General features: G+C 47.8%; 1 protein-coding gene across 7 annotated transcripts in view; it reads left to right on the top strand.

Annotated features, from left to right (window-relative positions):
- The window catches only part of PRR5L (proline rich 5 like), a 74761-nt gene that overhangs the window by 29734 nt on the left and 22501 nt on the right, over window positions 1-22526 (top strand). For 5 of the 7 annotated variants that reach the window (XM_086677664.1, XM_086677667.1, XM_086677665.1 and 2 more), the window contains 2 exons: window positions 7586-7634; window positions 20413-20470. In XM_086677664.1, the coding sequence (XP_086533790.1) occupies window positions 7586-7634; window positions 20413-20470 (107 nt within the window). Of the gene's footprint in view, window positions 1-4594; window positions 6260-7585; window positions 7635-20412; window positions 20471-22526 lie in introns of those variants that run through there. The other 2 variants (XM_086677669.1, XM_086677670.1) reach the window with 2 other exon arrangements.

Below are 22526 nucleotides of genomic sequence, written 5' to 3'. Positions count from 1 at the left end.
CCGCTACTCATGCCCACCTGCTTCCCTCACCCACCTTGCCTACCTGCCCCTGTGAGTCTGTGGGGTGCCATGGACCGACTTTCAGGTTGGCCTCGCGTTGAGTGAGGATCTGTATACATGGCCCTGGGCAAGGTTCTGAGCGTCTGTCTCATCTTGCAGATGAGGATAAATTCCTACCACAGAGGCACTGGAGAATCAGCAGCCCTGTGTGTCAACTGCCTAGCAACATGCGTGTGACATAATTAGGTCAACCTTTCCTCCATCTTTTTCACTGTCCCCAGTGCCACCCACTGGGGTGCAGGAAACTGAGATGTATGGGAGTCCTGGCATTTTACCTGAGTCATAGACACCACTTCCAGTGGCCCCGATAGAACGGACCCAAGGAGGAAATGGGGCATTTCCATGTTAGTGCTTAAAGATGCCACTTCCTTGGGGTGCCTGGATGGCTCGGTCAGTTAAGCATCTGACTTCAGCTCAGGTCACGATCTCACGGTTTGTGAGTTTGAGCCCGGCTTTGGGTGAGCTCAAGCCGCACTTCTCTCTCTCTCTGTCTCTGCCCCCTCTCTCATCTTCGGAGGATTTCGCAGTCAGGTCGGCGGGACACTGATCAGCATAGCATCAGTAACCGAGTCTGCAGGTCCCCTGCTGTTCCTGGATCCTGAGGAAGTGGATCCTGAGGGGTTGGACCCCACCAAGGGGCCAGGTTGGAGGGCCTGAGTACGTGGGGCAGCCCCTAATTGCCAAATGGCACAGAAACGTCGAACAACTCATCTGGCTGTCCTGACGCGTGCTGGTTAAACACGAGCCCCGTGGCATCTGTCTCCAAACTGCTTCGTCATCCCTTGGGATTTTGCTGCTGTGGGTCTTTCCGCACGTGCAAGGGAGATCATGGCTCATACCCGAGGTGGTTTCTCTACATCCTTCGTGCCACTCCTGCCCTGCCTGTCACCCTGTGGTCCCCACGCCCCCCAACCAGCATCCAGCTCCGGCAGGGCCTTGTTTACTTTCGAGTCCACAGAAGTGGGAAGTTGACAAGACGGTGAGGGGCGAGATGGCGAGTCTGTGTAATAACAGGAAATCTTGTCATCTGGGGTGGTGTCTCGCCCAGTCAGCCTGGGAGGGAGAAGGGGTGAGATAATACAGACCAGTGAGTGGTTCCCCATTTTTTTCCCTATTGTGGCCTTTTTGGCTTCTGACTGAACTTCATGCTCTGTTTCGCTTTGGGGCCGGGTCCACGTAAGTGTTCCTTTGCCATCACTCCTGGGGCGCGTTACTCCTGAGGCCCCACTTCCTTCTTCTGGCTCCGTGGCTGCAGCTGCCCCTAGGGGTTGTGGTGGTTAGCTCAGGATTCGGTTTCCACACGAAACCTGGCATGGAGGCCCCGTACGCGAAACAGACGAAGCATCTCATTAAGCTGAGATGTTACTTCCATCTTCGTCACAGCCACATTTCCCCCCAAGTGTGGCCCCATCCTCTGCCTTTACCCTTAAATCAGTGAGGTCTGGCCCTAGTGTCCAGCCCCCTTCATGAGTCTCACCTGGGTCTGGGAAATGCTGGCCCGGCTGTCCTTTTAAGAAGATGCTGGAGCTCCTGGGTGGCTCAGTCAGTTGAGCATCCAACTCTTTGATTTCAGCTCAGGTCATGATCCCAGGGTCATGCGATCAAGCCCCATGTCAGGCTCTGTGGTGAGTGTAGAGCCTGCTTGACATTCTCTCTCTCTCTCTCTCTCTCTCTCTCTGTCTCCCTTTCCCTTCCTCCCTCCCTTCTTCTGCCCCCTCCCTTGCTCATGCATACACTTTCTCTCTCTTTAAAAAAAAAAAGATGCCAAGAAGCAGTGAAATTGAGTCCTTGGGAGTGTGGGCTTCAGGGTCTGCAGCCCTGGGTAGCATATGCACCTGCTGAGTCTTGCGTGTGCCAGGCTTCTTCTGGGAACTAACTGGTCTAGGATGAACTCCCTTAACCTTTACGCTATCTGCGGAGTAGGGATCCTCATTACCCCTAAACTCCAGCTGGGGAGCAGATACAAAGGACTAACCTGGGACATTGACTTACAAAGGTTATTGCTGACAACAGTTTTCAGGCCCAGGAGCTGCCTCTTGGTCCTCACACTCCGTGAGGCTCCTGCCATCTCTGTCCTGTGCTTGCTGCACACCCTCCTGAGTGACCTCTGAGCATTGGTTTCCTTAAAAAGTGGAGCTGTCGGGGCGCCTGGGTGGCGCAGTCGGTTAGGCGTCCGACTTCAGCCAGGTCACGATCTCGCGGTCCGGGAGTTCGAGCCCTGCGTCGGGCTCTGGGCTGATGGCTCAGAGCCTGGAGCCTGTTTCCGATTCTGTGTCTCCCTCTCTCTCTGCCCCTCCCCCGTTCATGCTCTGTCTCTCTCTGTCCCAAAAATAAATAAACGTTGAAAAAAAAATTAAAAAAAAAAAAAAAAAAAAAAAAGTGGAGCTGTCACTACAACCGTATGGCTTTGTTTCTAGCTTACAGGAGGAAACACATGTTGTGTATGTTGTGGAAAACAGTGCCTGGCACCCAGTAAGTGCTTAGTGAAACTTCAACTGGGGGAAAAGATCATCCAGCTCCATCCTAAGAGCAGTTTATTTCTTCTTCCTTATTTATTTGCTGCAATAAGTCCCTACTTTCCTGTCTTCAGGGAAAACACCCTAGGAAAGGGTGGAAAAAGTGGAAGGGGGATGCTGGATTCTTGGCCCCCGTGCCTGAGACAGAGCACGTGTCGTAAGGATTGGAGATCAGAGATTTCCTGTCTTTTGCATCTAGGGAACCACAAACCATAGGCTCGTTAATTCTGTTGTCTTCCTCCTGCTTTGCTCTTTTTTCTCGTGCTTTACAGACTAAACTGGCAAAGTTGGTGAGGAAATTACAGGGTGAGTTGTTTTTCTGTGAATGTAGGTCCGCATACCTCTAATGCCTTGATACTTACGCTCTCCATTTTTGGAGACGTTGGTGCACCTGGTGCCTCCTGAGACCGTGGCCCTGGTGAGAAGAAATCACTGTCCGAGCCCTGCCTATCCCTTCTCCTAGCGTCTAGTCTAGCACCGTGGCTGGCACACCGCAGGTGTTCAGGAAATGGTTGTGATTCAGTGAATGAATTCATGGATCTCTCTTCTCTTATCAGTCACTCTGGAGGGAAGCGACTGCCGAGTTCCCCCTGGGGATCGTGTATCATGACAGAGGGGTGGAAAATCCCTCTTTCTCTCAGTTCAGCTAAGATCATGTTTTTCAGAAGTACTCGTTCCTTGTAAACCCAGTGCAAGCAGAATAAACACCGAGTAGAGAAACAGGTTGGAGATTTTGTGGTATGACTCAGCGGCAGTCGGCTCTCCGATGGCTGGGCCAGCTCTGGCCTTTCCTCCCCGCTTTTCTCTCTGAGTTGAATTCTCAGGCTGCCAGGCTGAGGAGGGTTTGCGTTGGCAGGTTCTCTGCTTGTGGGGTTCTCTGTTCCCTAGGACTGCCTGCTTCCTGACATCACACCCTTGCTGGGAACTCACTCCCAGAATTCCTTCTCAGCTGCATCTCGTGGTAACCTTGGGGGTGATTCTTGTTAATTACAAATTTTTAAAAATTTAAATTTAAAAATTTAAAAATTTAATTTTAAAAATTTAATAGGACTTTGTTCACAGGGTACGAAACATTTATATAGTGAGTTGTACCTTGAAGAATCTCCCTCTCCTGTACCCCAGAAACCCAGTTCTCATTCAAGCACCCACAAAGATAATTATTATAACAGCAATTTAGTGCACTTTCTCCCAGACCTTCCTTAGGCATATGTAAGGAACATCGATATGGAAAAGCAGCTGGGGATATTCAACAGTTCATAGGAGGTCCACAGACTGGGTTGATCTGTAGGAGAATATCCCCTAACTTCAGGGAATAAAGTTTGCTAAAGTGTTTTGTTGCCCCACCAAATTTCCAGCAACAACTTCTGCTTCCTCCGTGTCCTTACTTGGGGAGATGGAGAAGAGGAGACCAAACCCAGTATTTATATATAATCCTCTATGTAATTTTTTTTTAATTTTTTTTTTCAACGTTTATTTATTTTTGGGACAGAGAGAGACAGAGGGGCAGAGAGAGAGGGAGACACAGAATCGGAAACAGGCTCCAGGCTCTGAGCCATCAGCCCAGAGCCCGACGCGGGGCTCGAACTCACGGACTGCAAGATCGTGACCTGGCTGAAGTCGGACGCTTAACCGACTGCGCCACCCAGGCACCCCATAATTTTTTAAATGCATACACGCTTCATGGTTTAAAAATCAAGGTGCTATTTTAGTTCAAAGGGCCTGTTGGAAACCAAATCACATTGCTCTTGCAGAACAGCAAGTGAAGAGAGCAGATTTGACAACTGAGTTCATTGATATTCTGTAAATAAAAATATATATATTCTTCCTTTTCTCTTATCTTTTCACAAGGTAGCGTATTATACACACTATTCTGTATCCTGCATTTAAAAAATTTTTTTTACATTTATTTATTTTTGGTAGAGAGAAACAGAGCACAAGTGGGGGAGGGGCAGAGAGAGAAGGAGACACAGAATCCGAGGCAGGCTCCAGGCTCTAAGCTGTGAGCACAGAGCCCAATGTAGGGCTCGAACTCCCAAACCGCGAGATCATGACCTGAGCCAAAGTCGGAAGCTTAACCGACTGAGCCACCCAGGCGCCCCTGTATCCTGCATTTTTAAAAAATTAATTTTTGTATCGTTAGAGTTCTTCCCTCTCTCTGTCTCTAACAATTGCATAAAATTCCATTGTATGAATGAACCACAATTTTTTATGAGCACTATTGGTGCCCATTTTTATTGATTCTTGTATTTTCCTGCAGCAAAAACTCTGTACACATATGCAGTGACCTTGTGTAATGCATAGCATGCCCAGAAGTCCGACAGGTTTTGTAAGGGACAGAGCAACTTACTGACACGCCTACCCGGGATAACAGAATGTTGGCTTCAGTGATCCGATGGGGTCAGTTCTGTTCAGCTAAGTCTAACAATAATACCTAGTGGACAGGGTTTTAAACTCAGGATAGATAAAAGGACAAGTGTCTCATTCTCTTACCATACCTGGTTATAACTGGTCCATGGTGCTTTAAGTATATAAAGTGGGTTGTTGTGCACATTCCTGTGCTGGTTCCCTCTCGGTAAAGGACTGAGGATCACCCTCATCAGTCTGCGGGAAGCAGCTCTCTGTGCTCTGTGGCTTGTTCCCATCCATCACCCTCCCATCGCTCCTGGTGCGGCTGCTCGTAGCTTCAGAGTCCTTTCTTCTGTGCCTCTGTGCCTTTGTCTTGGTGGTTATGTCAGGTTCACTCCTTAGCCTCTGCTCCTTTATCAGCTGATTTCTACCCCACGCTTTGTGTTCCCTTAACGCTCTGCAGAATTCTGGCTGTGGCCATGGCTTGCTGCAGCCCTCGCCTTACCATAAGGTGCTGTATCTCCCCCTCACTGGAGGCCCCAGCCTTTCTGCATGTCCTGATAGGTAGGGGAAGATACTTCTTGGATTCCTCACTTGGGTAACATCAGGATGCACTCAGAGTACCATTGTGAAATGTCCCTGGGCAGTCATCGCCTGTTTAACCATGTCTAGCCTCCATTAACAACTGTTACATTTGCATAGGTCCCTCCTCCAACGTGCTCCAGCAGGGTTTTCCATGGTTGTTGACCTTAAAGGACTACCCTTACCCCTGACCTCTTTCTCCTTCCATTTTACCCAAAGCATCTTCATGAGCACAGAGTTTCCCAGCACAGATTCCTCAGAACGCCAACTCCATAGCGTATTATTTCGTCTCAGAGCCGTGTCAGCCCCTCAGCATTATGGGTACCTGAGATGTGTGTGGGAAACTTCGTTTGAAGTAGCCCATTATTAGGACTTGGTTTTCTAAGTCCTTTTGAGGAAGCCTGGCTTCTTCACCTATGGTTTTGAGGCTTCCCAGTGGCCATGAAGACTTCCCAGTGGCCAGGAGTCAGAAGCAGCCTCTCTGACTCTTCCTGTTTGAGAGCCCCCATCTGGGGCTGCCCGCCAGGTTTCTGTTTTCTGTCTGAGAGACACTTCTAACCTCCAAGAGCAGCGATGAGCAACCTGCCCTCAGCCTCCTGACTGATGAAGGTTCCCCTGTTTCTGTCAGACCTGCCCACCATCTGGGAGAGCTCCTGGGTTGTGTTGATGGGGCAGCCTTCCAGGAGACTGCCATTAAATTGGATCTCAAGATGCGGTATCCACACAGGCACATTGTCTGTCTTGGGAAAAAGAAGGTATTTTCCGTGTGCCACCCGTGTTTACAGCTTTCCAGGGCTCTTTCTGGTGTGAGAATTGAGATCATGGGTGTCTCTTTCTCTTTTTTGATCCCGTTGCATCGATGATCTGCACATAATGATACCTCACTGTCACTTCCTGTTTCTCCAGGACACGGAGAACATGTGGGAACACATTTTGGGGGCGGGGGAGTTGATATCCAGCGGGGGTTGTCAGAAGGCTGAGCCTTTGCTCCTTAATGACCGTGGCTGGTGGGGTGAAACAATTTGAAGTCAATGAGGAGTGTACCCTCTAGGGAGCACGTTGGATCCGGAAAGCCAGTTACTCATGTTTTTAGATTCATTGCCTTATTTGGATCAAGTTAAAGAAAGATCAGTAGGGCGGTCCCATGATTTGTCACAAGGAGATGGGGACCTGGTGCCAACACCTCTATTTTTAAAATTCTTTTTTAGCTCTAAAGACTCTTTGAAATTATCCTGCGAGTGTATTTATTAACACACTATCGATCCATACCACCGAGACCTCATCTGTCTTGGTTGTTCACTTCCGTCCACCTGGTGCTGGCCCAGTGTCTGGCACGTCAAGGGAAGCTCAATAAACTGGATAAATAAAATCTGTTTTCCCTGTTGTAGCCCCCTTTGAACGACTGCCTCAGTCACTTGGGGGGGGTGGTAAGACCATCCAAACTATGGCACCATGTTGAATGTCTCTGATGGATTTGGAGGAGAGACAGAGTGGGATTATGGGGAAAGATGTTGAATTTGCAGAAGGCCTGGGTTTGAATCTTCACTCTGCCACTGGGGGCCTCTCTGAGCCTCTGTTTCTTTACTTATACTGGAGGATAATAATTGCCCTCCTCTCACACATACTTTACAGTTCTTCAATCCTTGGCTGAAGAATGTATGAAAAATATGTTTTAAACCATAAAGTCTACAAATATGGAAGATTACAAAATTATGGTCTTTCTCTCTTTCCTTTTCTTTCTTTTTTTTTTTTTTTTTTTTTTTTTTGCTTCCCATGAAGCCAGAGTCACCTAGCTTGCTTCTACCAACTCTATTAGAATTAGAATCTCCCGCGACTGCCCTCTGGCGATGGTTGTCTTTGTAGAGTGAACTAAGGAACAGATACCCTTTTAGGACTTCCATTGCCTGAATCCCATAATAACTTTGGTGCAGAGGTATTATTAGAGCCTAGCACACTCCTTTCTTAGACCTGGCCTTGGCCCCTATGCCACTGGGGAGCACTCTATCGTTGTATGTGTCTGTGAGTTAGGCACCGGGAGCTCTACTATCATGGGCTGCTTGATGGTGTTTCTCTCTCCCCAGGAGGCTGCTGAAGAGTGAACTTGGATCATTCATTACAGACTATTTCCAGGTAAGTTGTGTGAGTCTGAGTATCTGTCATTATAGTGCACATGGATACATGCACCTAAAGGGATGGCCAATACCATACACCTGGGCATTCCTTCAACATCCAAGATTACATATGCCGAGTCCCTGATAATGCACAGGGCCAGTGTGGTCCCTGCTTTTATGGAGATTACAGTCTTGGGCAGTGGTTCTCAGGCTTCTTGGTCATCCTTACACTCTTAAAAATGATCAGTTATTTGGGTTATCTCTGTCTTCACCGTATTGGAAACTGAACCTGAGAAACTTAAAAATATTTAAGTCATTTAAATAATAAACCTATTACATGTTAGTCTAAATAGCATTTTTGTGAAAAATAACTTTTCAGAATAAAAAAAATAGAAGAGAGGCATTATTTTACGTTTGCAAATCTCTGCACCATCTGGCTTCATAGAAGATAGCCGGATGGATCCTCCTGTCTGTTTCCCATTCAGTCTGTTGTGACATTGCGCATCATGCGGTCTCTGGAAACCTGCACGGTACACTGATGGAAGATGCAAGGAAAAGGGTAAATTGTGGCTTAGTGTCATTAAGGAACTAGTTTTGACCCTGTGGTAAAAGTCTGGGGATATGGGACCTCAGACCACACTGTGGGAACTGCTCCTCTAGCAACATTCCCTCTCACCCCCCGGGGATGGCATCTAATTCCGTGTAACTGTATGTACCCTTCAGCCAAGTGACTTCTTGTCGCTAAGCCTCCTAGTCTGTTCTGTTAAAGATGATTGGATCCGGCAATCTGACACCCCTCCTGCCCAAACACTCTTGTTATGAGGCTAATGAACTCAAGGTTCCAGACTCCCTTAGAGGATGGTTTATTTTTCTTTATTCATTTTGAGAGCGAGAGTGTTGTGTGTGCATGAGCAGGGGAAGGGCAGAGAGAGAGGGAGAGAGAGAATCCCGAGGAGGCTCCGTGCTGTCAGCGCAGAGCCTGACCTGCGGCTTGAACTCATGAACTGTGAGATGCTAACCTGAGCTGAAATCAAGAGTCAGAAGCTTAACCAATTGAGCCACCCAGATGCCCCTCAGAGGATAGTTTCTAATCGACTGACACAAGTTGTTTTCCTGACTCCACCCACAGGCATGTGGGAGAGGGCATGGGGACGTTTGTTTGACAGTGAGTAATTGACTGAGTGATACTTTAGTGAAGTCAGAGTTACTACTTTTCCCCGCTCATTAGCTGAGTAGGTCTTGGGCAAGATGCCTCATTTTCCCCATCTGTAAAATGGGAACAAAAACATGACCTACCTTAGAGATCGTTGTTGGTTTACGTGAAATAACACATGCAAAGCATTCAGCGCATAGTGTGGGTGTTGGGTGGGGGACAGAGTAGGGGAGTGGTCAAGATCGTGGCCTCTAAAGCCAGACTACCTGAGTTTAGTGCCCAGCATAGCCCATTACCACCTGTGTGACCTTGAGCAAGTTGCTTTACCTCTGTGTGTTTTAGTTTTCTGTTCTATAAAACCAGGGGTGTTAGGACCTAACCTTATAAGATTGTCGTGAAGACTAAATAAAGTGTTATTTGTCAAGTGCTCAGAACAGTGACTAGCACAGAGGAAGACAGAGTAACGCGGTTATTAAACTTAACTGTATGCGTATTTGTTATTCTAAAGTGTCGTCCAACCCTTTTAATGGGAAACTAACATAAAAATACCTAACATCTTGGTTTCAGGTTGGTGGTGCTATTCTATACCCACGGAGAACATACTTTTATTTAAGACAGGTTAAAGAATTTTTAGATCTTAAAAACAATACTGACATTCTTTTTTTTTCTTCCTTACCAACATTCGGGAAGCTTAAATTTTTATGTGCACTTTTAAAGAATGACAGATGTTAGTCCTTTAACACACACACACACACACATACACACACACACACAGAGCAGAGAATGGCCACTATAAATATGGACAAAGCAAGACCCAACAGCAGCCTGGAATTCTATCGGGTCAGATGTCTCAGCTGCTTGAAAGAAAAAGCCCCTGTCCAGGGAGAGACAAACATAAAGATTAAGAAAGAGGTAATTAGTTACAAATGTGAATCATCTCAGTTGCCCTTGACTCAAAGGTCAGCCTTGTCCTCAGTCTCTTCTCTTGCTGTCTGTACTGATTGATTTTTAAATCCAACTACAGAGAAGTGGTTTTTCAATTGGTCCTGAAGAAACCTGCCAGGCCGGCAGCCTTCCTCGCTGACATTTAAAGTAGACAGAGTTTGGTGTGGTTTCAATCGGGTTTTAAATGTCAGTTGTCTTGGCACGGGGGGGGCTACCCCTAGGATGGGTGGGGAAGGGCACTTGGGTGGGGACTTGTTTATCTGGGAAGCCCTGAGGTTTGGGGGGGTCGGTTAATGCTGCTTACAAAGTATGCCAGCCACTTAACTAATAACCACATGTCATTTTCCATCGAGAGCTTAATCAGAGAAACGGCTTGGTGAATATTGAGTCTCTTTCTGAGGGTGTGGGGTGGGAACTGGTTTTCACAGTTTTGAATCTGGGATTTTCCTTAGTACTAGACCGGAGAGAAAGCTATCGTGAACGCTATTTATTTAAATGTAGGTTTTAGGGGCGCCTGGGTGGCGCAGTCGGTTAAGCGTCCGACTTCAGCCAGGTCACGATCTCGCGGTCCGTGAGTTCGAGCCCCGCGTCGGGCTCTGGGCTGATGGCTCAGAGCCTGGAGCCTGTTTCCGATTCTGTGTCTCCCTCTCTCTCTGCCCCTCCCCCGTTCATGCTCTGTCTCTCTCTGTCCCAAAAATAAATAAACGTTGAAAAAAAAAATTAAAAAAAATAAATAAATAAATGTAGGTTTTAAGTCTCCTGTAGGTGCAGAGCCCTTTAAAAAAAAAAAAAAAAAAAGGTGTTTGGCTCCCCAGTGCCTGGAAAGTACCTGGAACATAAGAGATGCCCAGTGAAGTTTCTTGGGAGAGAGGGAGAGGGAGGGGTTGTCTACCACAGATACAGGAGATGATATTAGGTGGTATGCACAATGACGTTAAGTAATACTGGTCTTCGTGGCTAGAATGTATTTTCCTTTCTTTTCCTTTCATGCTTCGGATTGTGCCCAGGGAGAGTCTCGCTTTGAGCCACTGTATCTTTGACACTCCTGCAGGACTTGGAGATCTCCCTTGTTTCAGAAAGAGAGAGCACGCCTCGAACTTAGTGTCTTCAGCTAGGAACACTGATTAGAATTTCATAAAATTTTTTTTCTTTGCCTCAAGTTGATGGTTGAGTTACATTCTGTTTATGGCAAATGATGTTGCTATAGTTTCATTTTTAAAACATATTTATGTTTTAAAAAGTGGACTGATTTAAGAAAAATAGTATGCAAAGAGTAACAGTTTAGGGGACCCTGGCGATGGCCAGATGGTGAAGGTGGTTCAAGAGAGAGTCAGGTTTGGAAAGCCCAATGCTGGGCACTGCTTGAAGGTGAGCTGGTTCCAAAGCCATGCAAGGAAGAACTGTCCATGAAGGAGGATGGAAGGGAGGAGGGAGGTCTAGGAGGGAGGGCTATAGAGACCAGCCTTCACATTCAACTAGCAGACGTGCTGTGAAGAAGGAAAAGTCTGAATGGGCTCCAGAAAGAACACGCCTCCAGCAAGGAGGAAGGAGGAAGTCCATGGACAAATAAGGAACAGAACATGAGGGTGGAGGTGAGACCCCAAAGGGAGAGGTCGATGAATGGGCTCTTTGGGCTCTGGGCTTTTCTGTGTGACATGAAGGATCGGGTGCCCCCTCCCTGCCATCTGCATTTAGCGATGAACTCACATCTCCTGGGACCCAGAGAGATCCCTTCTGGGTTGGGTTGGGTCGCATCTCTCCAACCCAGAGATCTCTACTTGCAGAACCTTCTCTGTGGCTCTGCTTTTGAAGGTGAGCATTCTCATTTTGTAGCTTCAAGGAAAGATTCACTGAAGGGTATCTTCAGTCAGGAATAATGAAAATGACCTGAGGTGAAGGCAGAGAGGAAGCAGGTGGGGAAAGAGTGCTTATCTTGTGTCTGTACACAGAGAAGACAGGCCATTTGATCCACAGAAGCATAGAGAGATTTCCATAAGAAACTGGCGGGACAAAATCTGACATTTCCAGTGTTGAATTTTCTCTTTCCCTCTGTTTTGGGCCTGGAAGGAAAGCCGGGGTTTCCCAGGGGAACCCTATCATAGAGACAGCTCTGTGGGATAACTGTTTCCTTAGAACTTTGGAAATGATGATCGGAAGTGCTCTACATTTTTCTATCACCTAATTAATGGTTAACCACGTTGGTGGTGCAGGGCATGGGGATGTGGGGGGGTGGGGGGGGGGGGAGGAGTGGCTGCAGATAGAGTATTCTGTGCTCCTGTATCTGCTGGCTGTGTTGTGTTTGTTGCAAGTTTTTACCCCAAGCCCGGAAAGTTAAATTCCCTTTGGTGAAACTAGAGTTTTGCTTGATACAGAAACTCAGTTTCTAGTCAGTAGCTCTGAACAAGATAGTACCTAGGGAAAGGGGAAATTTAGTCACCCCAGTGCCCAAAGGCCACAGATGGCCTGGTAGTGTTTGATCTAAATACTTCCATTACTGCTCATGTCTTGTGAGAGCCCCAGGAGGCCAGTCCCTCTTAGCTCATCATTATCGGGGAAGATTCATTAAGGGCTTGTGGCACATGGCAGAACCAAAGGAGGAGACCCATGGAAGTGTCAGGGTCACCGTGGAGTTCGACATTGAAGACAGAGCAGGGATGTGGATACCTCTATGCAGGTACCACACAGGGTAGTGTTAGCTGAAAACCTGAGTGGATGGTAAAGGCTTACAAACAGGCCCAGGATAAGTATACTTTGTAGGGACAAAGCTGGGTGGGACTTGTAAGAATCCACAGATTCTTCCTGGGTGGAGAGATGATAAAGATTGGGGAAAATCACTTTCATGTGATTTTTTTTTTTTTTCCAAACCCAAATTGACTAGAGGCGAAAAGTTTCAGCTCCTCTTTGGTCAGCCTGGGAGGTCTTCCCAAACACATGGGGTTCCCCAGAAGGAAAGGGGTGATTAGGTGGATGGAGGGGAGCAAGAGATGGGGCTTTGAACAAGTGGGCTGAGCTCCAGCAAAAAGACAAGGGGGGAAGATGATACCCTTAGGGGAGAAGATCGTTGCGAGGTTACATTTTGGATTTGGCCAGTACTTGGAAGAAAGCCCTTGTGGAGTCCGTAAACTTGGGAGGGGCTCAGAAACTTTGCTTGGGCACTGTGAGGGGAGGGAATGGGGTGGTGCCAGTCTGGGGGCTGCAAGAAGGAACCCTGGATGTCCCAGGCTGCACTGTGTGGGGCTTCCCGCCAGCCAGCCGCGTTCCCTGTCAGCAGTTCCGCCATGCTTAATCTCCTCGGCGATTGCCTGGAATCTGTGCAATTATTTGAATATTTTTATTGTACTTTCTCTCACGTTTTATGAGGATAAGTGGGAAAATGGGCCTTGAAATTGATAACCATAGGTCTTAATATAATTGAGATAAAGATGAAAATCCGCGGGCATGCTGCAATGGCGGATCTTTAGCCTCATTGGACTTGGGTGATTGCACATTCTATTGTTAAAGAAGGAACACGTAGGTACAAAATGCTGAAAATCTATCACCCGAAGATGAGCTCCGAAGGTGAGGTGTAATTAGGGGTTTTATAATCCTTAGCTCTGTGGGAACAGAACTCCGAACATCATGTAAGTGTCTTGTTCCACATGAATATGTGTTTTCAGGAACCCACTATGGGTGAAATTGGGTGATTTCCTATAGAGCAGGCAGGGAATGGCAGCAGCCAGGTTTAAGGCACCAGTGAAGGAAGGTTGGAAGGCAGAGGTAGATGCTAGAAATGCACATGTGTTCCGATAAGTGCAAACATTCAGCAGTTCAGTGGCCATGAGGGGTAAAGACTGAGTTGGAAGGGCTGAGAAATATTTGTTAGGCATGGAAAGCACCAGGGCAACTGTCTCTGAGGCTGCTTAAGAGCTATATGGAGGGGACGCCTGGGTGGCTCAGTCAGTTAAGCGTCTGACTTTGGTTCAGGTCATGATCTCATGGTCAGTGAGTTCGAGCCCTGTGTCAGGCTCTGTACTGACAGCCCAGAGCCTGGAGGCTGCTTCGGACTCTGTGTCTCCTCTTTCTCTCTGTCCCTCTTCCACTCACTCTCTGTCTCTGTCTCTCTCTCAAAAATAAGTAAATGTTGTTGTTGTTGTTGTTTTTTAAAAAGGGGGGTTATATGGAGGACAAAAACATCCATAGTCACGACGGCGAACATTTTCATGCATTTATGCACCAGCCACTCTTTAAAGCTGATGGTTCTCGAAGTGTGGTCCCCGGACCAGCATCTTCCGCACCACCTGAGAGCGCGTTGCCAAGGCAGATTTTCAGGCCCCCCCTTGGACTCACAGAATCAGACACTGGAGATGGGGCCCAGAACTCTGTGATTCTGATACCTAATCAAGTCTGAGAAAATGCTGGAAGCATTCTCCCTGTGCCAAGTCACTTATTCCTCCTGACAGCTGATGAGGAAGATTTTGTTATTACTGTTCTGCAGATACTATGACTGCAGCTCTCAGAAGGGAGGTTATCCAAGATCGCACAGCTGGTAAAATGTAAAGCAAGTGTCAGACTCAGGCCCTCTGGCCATGGAAGAAAAATCTTCTGGATTATACTCTAAATGTTAAAATGCCCGTAAGGCATTCCCTGAAAAACTCCACGGAAGAGAAATTTCAGTGTTTTTAAATTTTATTTATTTATTTTTGGTGTCCAGAGAAACAGGGACTGTTTTCCAGCTTCCTTTAAAATGACTTTTTTAAGATCCCGAATTCACCCTCTACCACTGAAATGGTGCTGAATGAAGGATTCACATATGTAGCAAGTTTTTCATCTTTTTCACACTCCCATCTGGGGATTTCTGTCTGGTCTCAGCACACTGACACATCCCCTCCCCGCCCCCATCCACACACCAGGACTGGTTTATTAGGAACTCTCTGGGCTTGGGGACAAGTCGTGTTTATAAGGCTTTTTGTTGCTTATCTAGGAAGGCATCCAGGTTCACAGGAAATGCAGACATCCTTAGATATGATGGCTGTACTTTCAAAGCTGCAGCGGGGAAAAAGGAGGTGGCCCATAGTTTCCATCCCTGGCTTAGTGCCAGTGCCAGGAACCTTTGTGGATCTTGATATCACTGGAAACATGCCTGGATTAGAAAAGAATTGTTGGCTAAGAAGAGTTCTCCGTAGGCAGAGTGGCATGCTTCTAGATGCCTCCGGGGTAGGAAAGAATGTCTCATTTGGGAATGGAACCCACCTAGGAGCACGTGTGAGCCTTGCTGCACAGTGAGTGTGTGTGGATAGCGGAGAGGGAGGCCCTGAGGAAGTACTTCGGGGGAGGCAGAATTTGGGAAGCTGGTAGCAGGGTTGGGCAGTGGAAATGGCCCGGCTGGATAGAGGTTTCATGGCGGAACTCCGTCCCGTCACCCGAGTTTGCTAAACCGACTGCTCCCCATATGTGTGATCCTGAAGTGGATCTCCTCTCCCTTCCCCTTTGGGCAAGGACACAAGAAACCTCCCCAATGGACAGGGCAGAAGAACAGGATGGCTAAAAGCACCAGACCTTCTTCCGGGTGGGTCTGGATTCCCATCCTTGCTGGAATGCTCACTGGCTGGGTAACTGCAGGCATGTCACTTAACCTCTCTGAGCCTCAGTTCTCTTAGTGATACGCTAGCTGAGATCATGGTACCGACTTCAAAAAGTTGATGCGGTTACTAGATGAGATGTTGTAGATGCAAAGTCCTTGGTATTTAGGGAGCGGTCAACATACGGTAGCTATTTGTATCTTTATATATATTGTTTTATTATTGCTAAAATAAACCAAGGGAATATAATGGGGGTTTGGATTCAGACCAATCTGGGTGCTAGTTCTGGTCTCACATCTGCTAGTTGCTACTCTGAGCCTCCGTTTCTTCATCTGTACAAAAGGCATAGTTTGTGGCAAAGGTACAATGAGCTAGTTAGTGCATGCAAAGGGTTTAATACAGTGCCTGACAAGAGTAAAAACCAGTGAATAACTCTACTGTCATTCTTCCTCCTTCTTCTTCTTCTTCTTCTTCTTCTTCTTCTTCTTCTTCTTCTTCTTCATCATCATTATCATCGCTAAAGCAGTGGCAGGCAGCCTTAGCATTTACAGGATTCCTGCTGTTGGAAAGTTCTTTCCTCTGGGAAGATGGGTTAGTGTCCTTCTCCCCACCCCCACCCCCCAGCCTGTGGGTTCCCTGTTTCCCTGAGTCCCTCCGGTGGGTTTGGGGAACTACCTGCTTGACAAGAGGTGCACACTGTTGACAAGCCCACCTTCTCCTCTGTCCTCCCCTGCTTCCTCCTGCCTGCCCTCCATGATCAGCTAGGATGAGCTGAATCTGTCCCACCCACTCAAGATTGGGTGGTTTTGGATGCCTTTCCCCAGACATCCTTGTTTTTTGGGGTTTTTTTTTTTTTTTTGCATTTTTCCTAGCTGAACTTCATTTTTCTGTTGGTGGCGTATTTTTTGATGTCTTAGACATGTCAGCTGTCTTTCACGTCCAGGCTCCTCTGCTGCTTGATTCAAGTGATGTGTATTCCATGTCTAAGTTCATTTATGGGGTGGAGGCAAGGCACCAAGTAACAATGGGCCTCGTTCCCAGTCCCAAGTCATTTCCTAGGTGGCTGCTATTTAATGTAAACGGTTGTTGGCTCCAAGCCATCGGGCCGGGGAGGTGGTGCGGTTGCCGCCATTGGGCAGGGAACGGGACCAGAGAAAGGTCGGGTTCTTCCCAGCCCTGGCACCACACAGCTCCATCACCACAGCCTGCAGCAAACGTGTCCTCGGCACCTTCCAGAATCATGCCTTTGTTAAGGGCCGGGAATGCGGTGAGGCGAGTTCCAGGAAGAGATGCTTAAAAGGACAGACCGTCCAAGATGGATGCCTGAGTCAAGGCTGGTTCTTTTCGTTTTCCTTTGTCCTTCTGGGGGGAAGGAGGGGGATGTCTCAGCAGCCTTAAGCCCCACAGATGTCCAGTTGGCGTATCCTGAGGTGAAGCGAGCAGCACACAGAGTGGCCGCAGCCAGGGTTGGGGAGGTCGGTCTCCCTTTCCCGTGGGCCTGCTGCTGCAGCCTGTGGTGGACAGGAGACCCCCCACGAGAGATCGGAACCTTTGCACCCTCAGTACACACATCCGGGATGGTCAAGAGGCCCTCCCTGAGTTACCAGCACTTGAGCCACAGCTCTGCCAGCCCCGGCGCGGGGAAGCCTGCCCCCGGGGCCCCTCCCCAGGTGCTGCAGGGCCTGCCCCAACCCTACCCTCCTTGCATTTGGGCCTGGGCCCCCCAGCATTTCGGGGAATAAGAGGACAGTGTGGGGCCGGAGGCAGGGTGAGGGAGACCCTGTGGGACCAGTACGCGCAGGGGTGGGGGAGTGGGGGGCGAGCAGGTGTTGAAAAATCCTCCTGGGGAGGTGGTAGGAGGCAGGACCACAAGTGAACCCAATCAGATTTCACTTACAAAACACAAGTTTGAAGATAAAAAATACGAAGAATTAAAATGGCAACTGCAGAGCATTAAACCCCAAGCAGGAAGCCCTTCAGGCCATGAGGCCCGGAGGAACATAGGACCATTTGGAGGGCAGGAGCCTATGTGACTGCAGATTCCCAGGAGAGAAGACTGTTGGCTCAGTTTGAGGCCTGGGTCAGCAATGGGATAGGAAACAGGCCAATCAGCTAAGCCGGAGATGCAGGCTGTGATCAAGGGGTTTGAGCTTGCACAGTGGGGCACAGATCCATTGAGTGCATGGCGGGAGATTCTCTGGAGAGCAGGGGCTGTGGGCTAGGCTGGGCCCAGTGATCCTTCCTCTGCGTGCACGTGACAAACAAAAGCTGGAGACCAGTTATTCATTCAGCTGTAAAATAAGAGCAAAATGTACAAATGCCTGCGGATAGAAGAATCTGCAAGATGCTTTTGAAAGGTGCTTTAGTTTCCTGGAAAAGGACGAGTCCACCGAAATAGCCTCAAAACTGCGTGTGACCAGTGGATTTTGACCACAGGGCTGGGGAGATGGCAGAATATGGCTAGAGGCTCCTTAAATCCCCTCCTGAGCCCAAGTTTCTATTGATCTTATTTTGGCCTAAGTTACAGAACTGCCATGCTGAGTATCCTGAGGATTTTAAAAGAGTTATCTTCTTTTCCATTTCTCCATAATACACAAATCATTCCTTTTCATTGAAAAAAAAATGTCTTTTTTTCTTTCCCCAAATGTCTCCTTGAAGGGGGAGAAGTAGGAGAGAGAGGGAAGAAGAACCTGAGCCATCGTTTAAAGCTTATCCCTTAAGGTACAGATGCAGAGTGATTTTTATCAAGTAAAGAAAACGTCAACAGACTTAGGGACCCTGTATCACTTTCTCCCCTCTTCTACATATTCTGTCTCTTATCTTGATTCCTTAAAAGTTCAAAATGGGCTTCAGCACCAAAACAGGCAATATATATATTCAGCCAATGTTTATTAACATCTGCTATGTTTGGGACACTGTTCTCAGAGCAGTAAGAAATGGCCTTCACCGCTAAGGACCTAGTGAGTATGATACAGGGTTTGAATTTGTTTCTTTAACTCATGACATCGCCTGGACTAGGCTTTTATCTCTCTGTTGTCAGTACTTCCTGTTCTCCCACCACTCTACCCCCACCCCTGCCATTTAAAATGTAGACGTCATAGGACAAAGTCACAAAAACTGCATTAAGAGGGAGGTGCAATCACATCCACAGGTGCATTGCAGAAACATGACATCTTGGAAGGTTGTAAAGTTGTTTTGGAAGAAGCCTGGGACATCTGTGTTGGCATCAGAGGTGGTGACAGAGACTAATGGCATCAGGAGCCCTTGCACAGAGCACCCAGGGGAAGTTCTGAGAACTTCACCTGGATGGGTGATAGGGACCCACACAGAGACTTGAGGCCCCAGCTGCTCAGAAACGTACAGGTGGAGCGACTGCCTTCTGGAAGGCACCTGCACAGTCCTTTCCTGTCCAGCCTGGCTGTCACAGAGCCTTGCTTCTGATAGTCTAAATTTGGTGCAGTGGTGTTTTCTTGCTTTCTGACCCAGAAGCTGTTGGGATTCATTTGCTTGGCTGGAAGGTGGAGAATGCAGGTGGGGTCTCACTGAAACTACCTCTCTGTTCCATCGTTCTGTGTAAAGGAATTGAATTTTGTCTCCTTTAACAGAGTTGGTTAACATCTTCTCCTAGAAGATGTCATTCTGACTTTGAGTTGGGGTTCCATCTTGACACTAAACGCTGGCCAACTACTTTTTGAAGTTAGATCATCTCTTGTGAATTTTAATAGGGCTTCTGAAATTTGGTTTATATGTGTGAGTCACAGAAATGTGACAGTTCCTTTGACAAAATATTTTAATATATTTGATGTAGGCCCATTCATTACCGACTCTCTTTAACTCCCACTCCTTTGTGAAGATAGATGGGCTAAGAGAACAGCTATTATCATCAATGCCCATTACCACTGAGTACTAAGGACATGAGTTACTGTGTGTGTGTGTGTGTGTGTGTGTGTGTGTGTGTGTGTGTGTGTGTGTAATGACTAAGTCTTATAAGAACTTTATGATGTTGCTGGTATGGTGCCATTTTACAGCTGAGGAAGTCAAGTATTAGAGAAAGTTCAAGATCACACAGCTCGAGTGTGGCTGAGCTGGGACTTGAGCCCCCATCTGATATCCAGATTCTTTCCACTCTGCTATGCACGAGGGTTTGCATCATTGTCATCGTTGCAACAGGGTTTTAAGGTTTTATAAAGGAGAATACTAAGAAATGCATTAGGTTTTCTGTAGGATACAGATCACCATGGGCCCCCTGTCCCATAAGCATAGGACTTTGATAATCTGATAATGTGAGGTGAGTGGAGACGCACCAGCGCATCCTTGCTCTTGGAGCTTCTGTGACCTGTGAAGAGGCTGCTCCACTTCTTATGGGACCAGCGCTAGCCCTTCAAGGGGGCTCTGGGTGGGGAGACTTGCTAGAAGGCAACAAAGCAGAGTGGAGAGAACATGGCTTCTGGAGCTAAGAAGACCTGGTCTGTCTCCTGTAGGCGGTCTCTTCACTGACCGTCAGTAAAGTGAGGGTCATGGCACCAACCGGCTAGGACTGTTGGGAGGGTTGCAATTAGGTGAAATGAACGATATAAACCCTCTGACATGCGCAGAACACTCAGCAGTTGCTAGGTACAATTGCACAAGGACTTAACCGTACTCTCTCTTTCCACAGCTTTCCATGCACACCCTCACTGGTGGACACATACTCACGGCTGCTTAAGGTTTTTGCATACAGTCTCTTTCATGCTTGCGTGGGAAACCCTAAATTCATCTCTTAAAAAGATATATTCTCTCTGCACAATTTCCCATTACCTCAACGCTCCCTTTTCTGAGTTTCGATGAAGGGCTTGAAGGACATCGGGTGTCCACCACAGGCCTGCCGTAGGACTCAGCCAAGCCTGTGGCATGCCTCCTCCCTGCTTGGAGGGATGGAATGGTGGTTGAGTTTGGCTCTCGTCTCCCTCGTTTGCCGTGGGATGTCTTGTTGACTTCTCCCGAAGCCTGATCTTCCAAGAGGACAGATGGCTTCTAGTACTTGGAAGCGTGACTGGCATCCAAGGGCCCAGAGCCCCGCGCCCTCGCCCACTGGACGTGGAAGAGGTTTTGTCAGTGCGTGAAGTAGCCCAACCCTTGTGTTCTTTGTTCTCTCTTGACAGAATCAGCTTCTTGCCAAAGGCCTGTTGTTTGTGGAGGAGAAGATTAAGCTGTGTGAAGGCAAGTACAAGGCAGCCCTCGTACAGTGGGCCCTGTGACTCAGCCTCTGCTGTTTGGACAGCTGAAATGCTTCTGTCCAAGAGTGGCAGGCTCCAAGTGAGTGATTCACCCTGTCTCTCGCTCCCCCCGCGAGCGGCCTCGCTTGCTCGGAGCCAGCCACTGTGGCTGTGCCAGTCAGATCTGTTTTTTGAAAAATGAGGTGGGATTGGGGTGGTCTTCTCCGAGAACCCTCGCCGAGGGTGTTTTCACGGGATGGGTGCTGGCGGTCCCCTGAGGAGGGATAAATTCTACCACGGATCCTGACATGCTGTTCTCCCTCGTCTGACCCAGGCTATTTCTAATTGGCCTTTTTCATCTTAGTTGAGGTCCTATACGACAGGAGGCCTACCTGTCTGGGGGGCATTAGGCTAAACAGGCCCCTGCTGAATGGCGTATGATTTGATAGGCAATGGAAGATTCCTGGCCTGGAAAGATTTTAGAGCCCAGCAGACAGAATAGAAAGGGACCGAATGGAGATGGGAGATGGGACCAAGGCAAGAAGTGGCCAACCCCGGGACTCTATCAAGGGCTACCTCTCAGCTGCCTCCAAGGTGGATTCTGACCTTAGCTTACCACCTACTTCTTTGGTGACTTTGGCCAAGTTTCTAGTTCCTTTGAGCCTTGGTTTTTACTGATTATTTAGTTTTGAAAATTTTTTATTGAAATTTTTTTAAGTTTATTTCGAGAGAGAGAGAGAGAGAGAGAAATAGAGAGAGAGAGAGAAAGAGAATCCCAAGCAGGCACTATGCTCAGCGCAGAGCCCAGTGCAGGGCTTGAACTCATGAACCGTGAGATCATGACCTGAGTCGAAATCAGGAGTCAGATGCTTAACTGACTGAGCCACCCAGGCGCCCCAGTTTTTTATCATTTTTTAAATGACCAAATGGGCTAGGGGTTATAAGGAGTGTACCTGGCGTAGCATCATACTTGGCATGCCGTAGGTCCACAAACTGGTTTCTTTTTTTTTTTTTTTGGTACTTTAACCTAAAGACCTCTATCTGTAGGTCAAATTTACTACCAGTCCCAGACATATCAGGCCATAGAGCATCCCTTTTTTTCACCTCCATTCCCTGGGAAAGAGATTCTTGTTCCATGAAGTGTCCCCTGGGAAGACAAAGTAGGAGACAAATGAGAAGCTGACACCGGAAAGTTCCGGTGCTTGGCCCACAGTAAGTGCTCAGCAGACCTTTGGAAGAATAGAGATTAGAAATTAACTTCCATATATGTGACAGCTGACTGAACTTGTAGCCTTGTTTTCCTTCCATATAGCTGTATTCAGGCTTTTTCAACCTTATAAACACCCACTAGCCCAGGGCCTTAGTTGTAAGTGAGTGGCTTTGACAGGGATTTTGTGCCCCTTTTGCATTTAACAGTCGGGCCAGTACACAAGTATGGAAGGTGGCTGCCTAGTAAAGGGGGGGGGAAGGGAAGCATGGTCTCTGGCCACATTATTTGTCTGTAAGTCACCTGAGGGGTTACTACATGCTCCTGCAAATGTGGGAAACCAGCTTCATAAAAAAGATACCGAGCAAAACCAGGTCTGTAAGTGTTTTCAGGGAAGAGTCGATGTCTCTTATTCCAGTGACGCTTGACACGGATACATTTGGAGTGAAGGCTCAGAAATGGTGCTGAATGGGGTAAATGAAGGTCATCTGAGGTTCTCTGCCTCTGCCCTAAAGCATGCCATGGGGCACCAGGGCGGGGGTTCTCCCCGGGTCCATGCTGGCCGTGTGGTCTGCATGTCACCTCTGCACAGTGAAAGAGGTGGAGAACCTTGAAGGGCCTTTCCTGTCTTCAGCCAGAACTTCTCCACTTTTTTATTTCATGTATTACAACCCCACGAAAGATTTTATTTGACAGAAAGGATTCCCTTGCTATAGGATCCATCCTATCACTGAACAGACCGTACTCTGTTGACCTGATTGTTTTATGGACACATTGTACATGTGTCCCTTATGGCCGCAGAAAGGACAGAGGCAGCTCTTATCCTTGTGTTGATCTTTTGTGGGCAGGATCT

This window comes from Puma concolor, chromosome D1, assembly GCF_028749965.1.
Source record: "Puma concolor isolate L17-30 chromosome D1, mPumCon1.1.hap2, whole genome shotgun sequence".
In the NCBI taxonomy this organism is placed as follows: domain Eukaryota; kingdom Metazoa; phylum Chordata; class Mammalia; order Carnivora; family Felidae; genus Puma; species Puma concolor.
The sequence above is the reverse complement of the archived record's forward strand: the minus strand, read 5'-3'. Positions and strand labels throughout refer to the sequence as shown.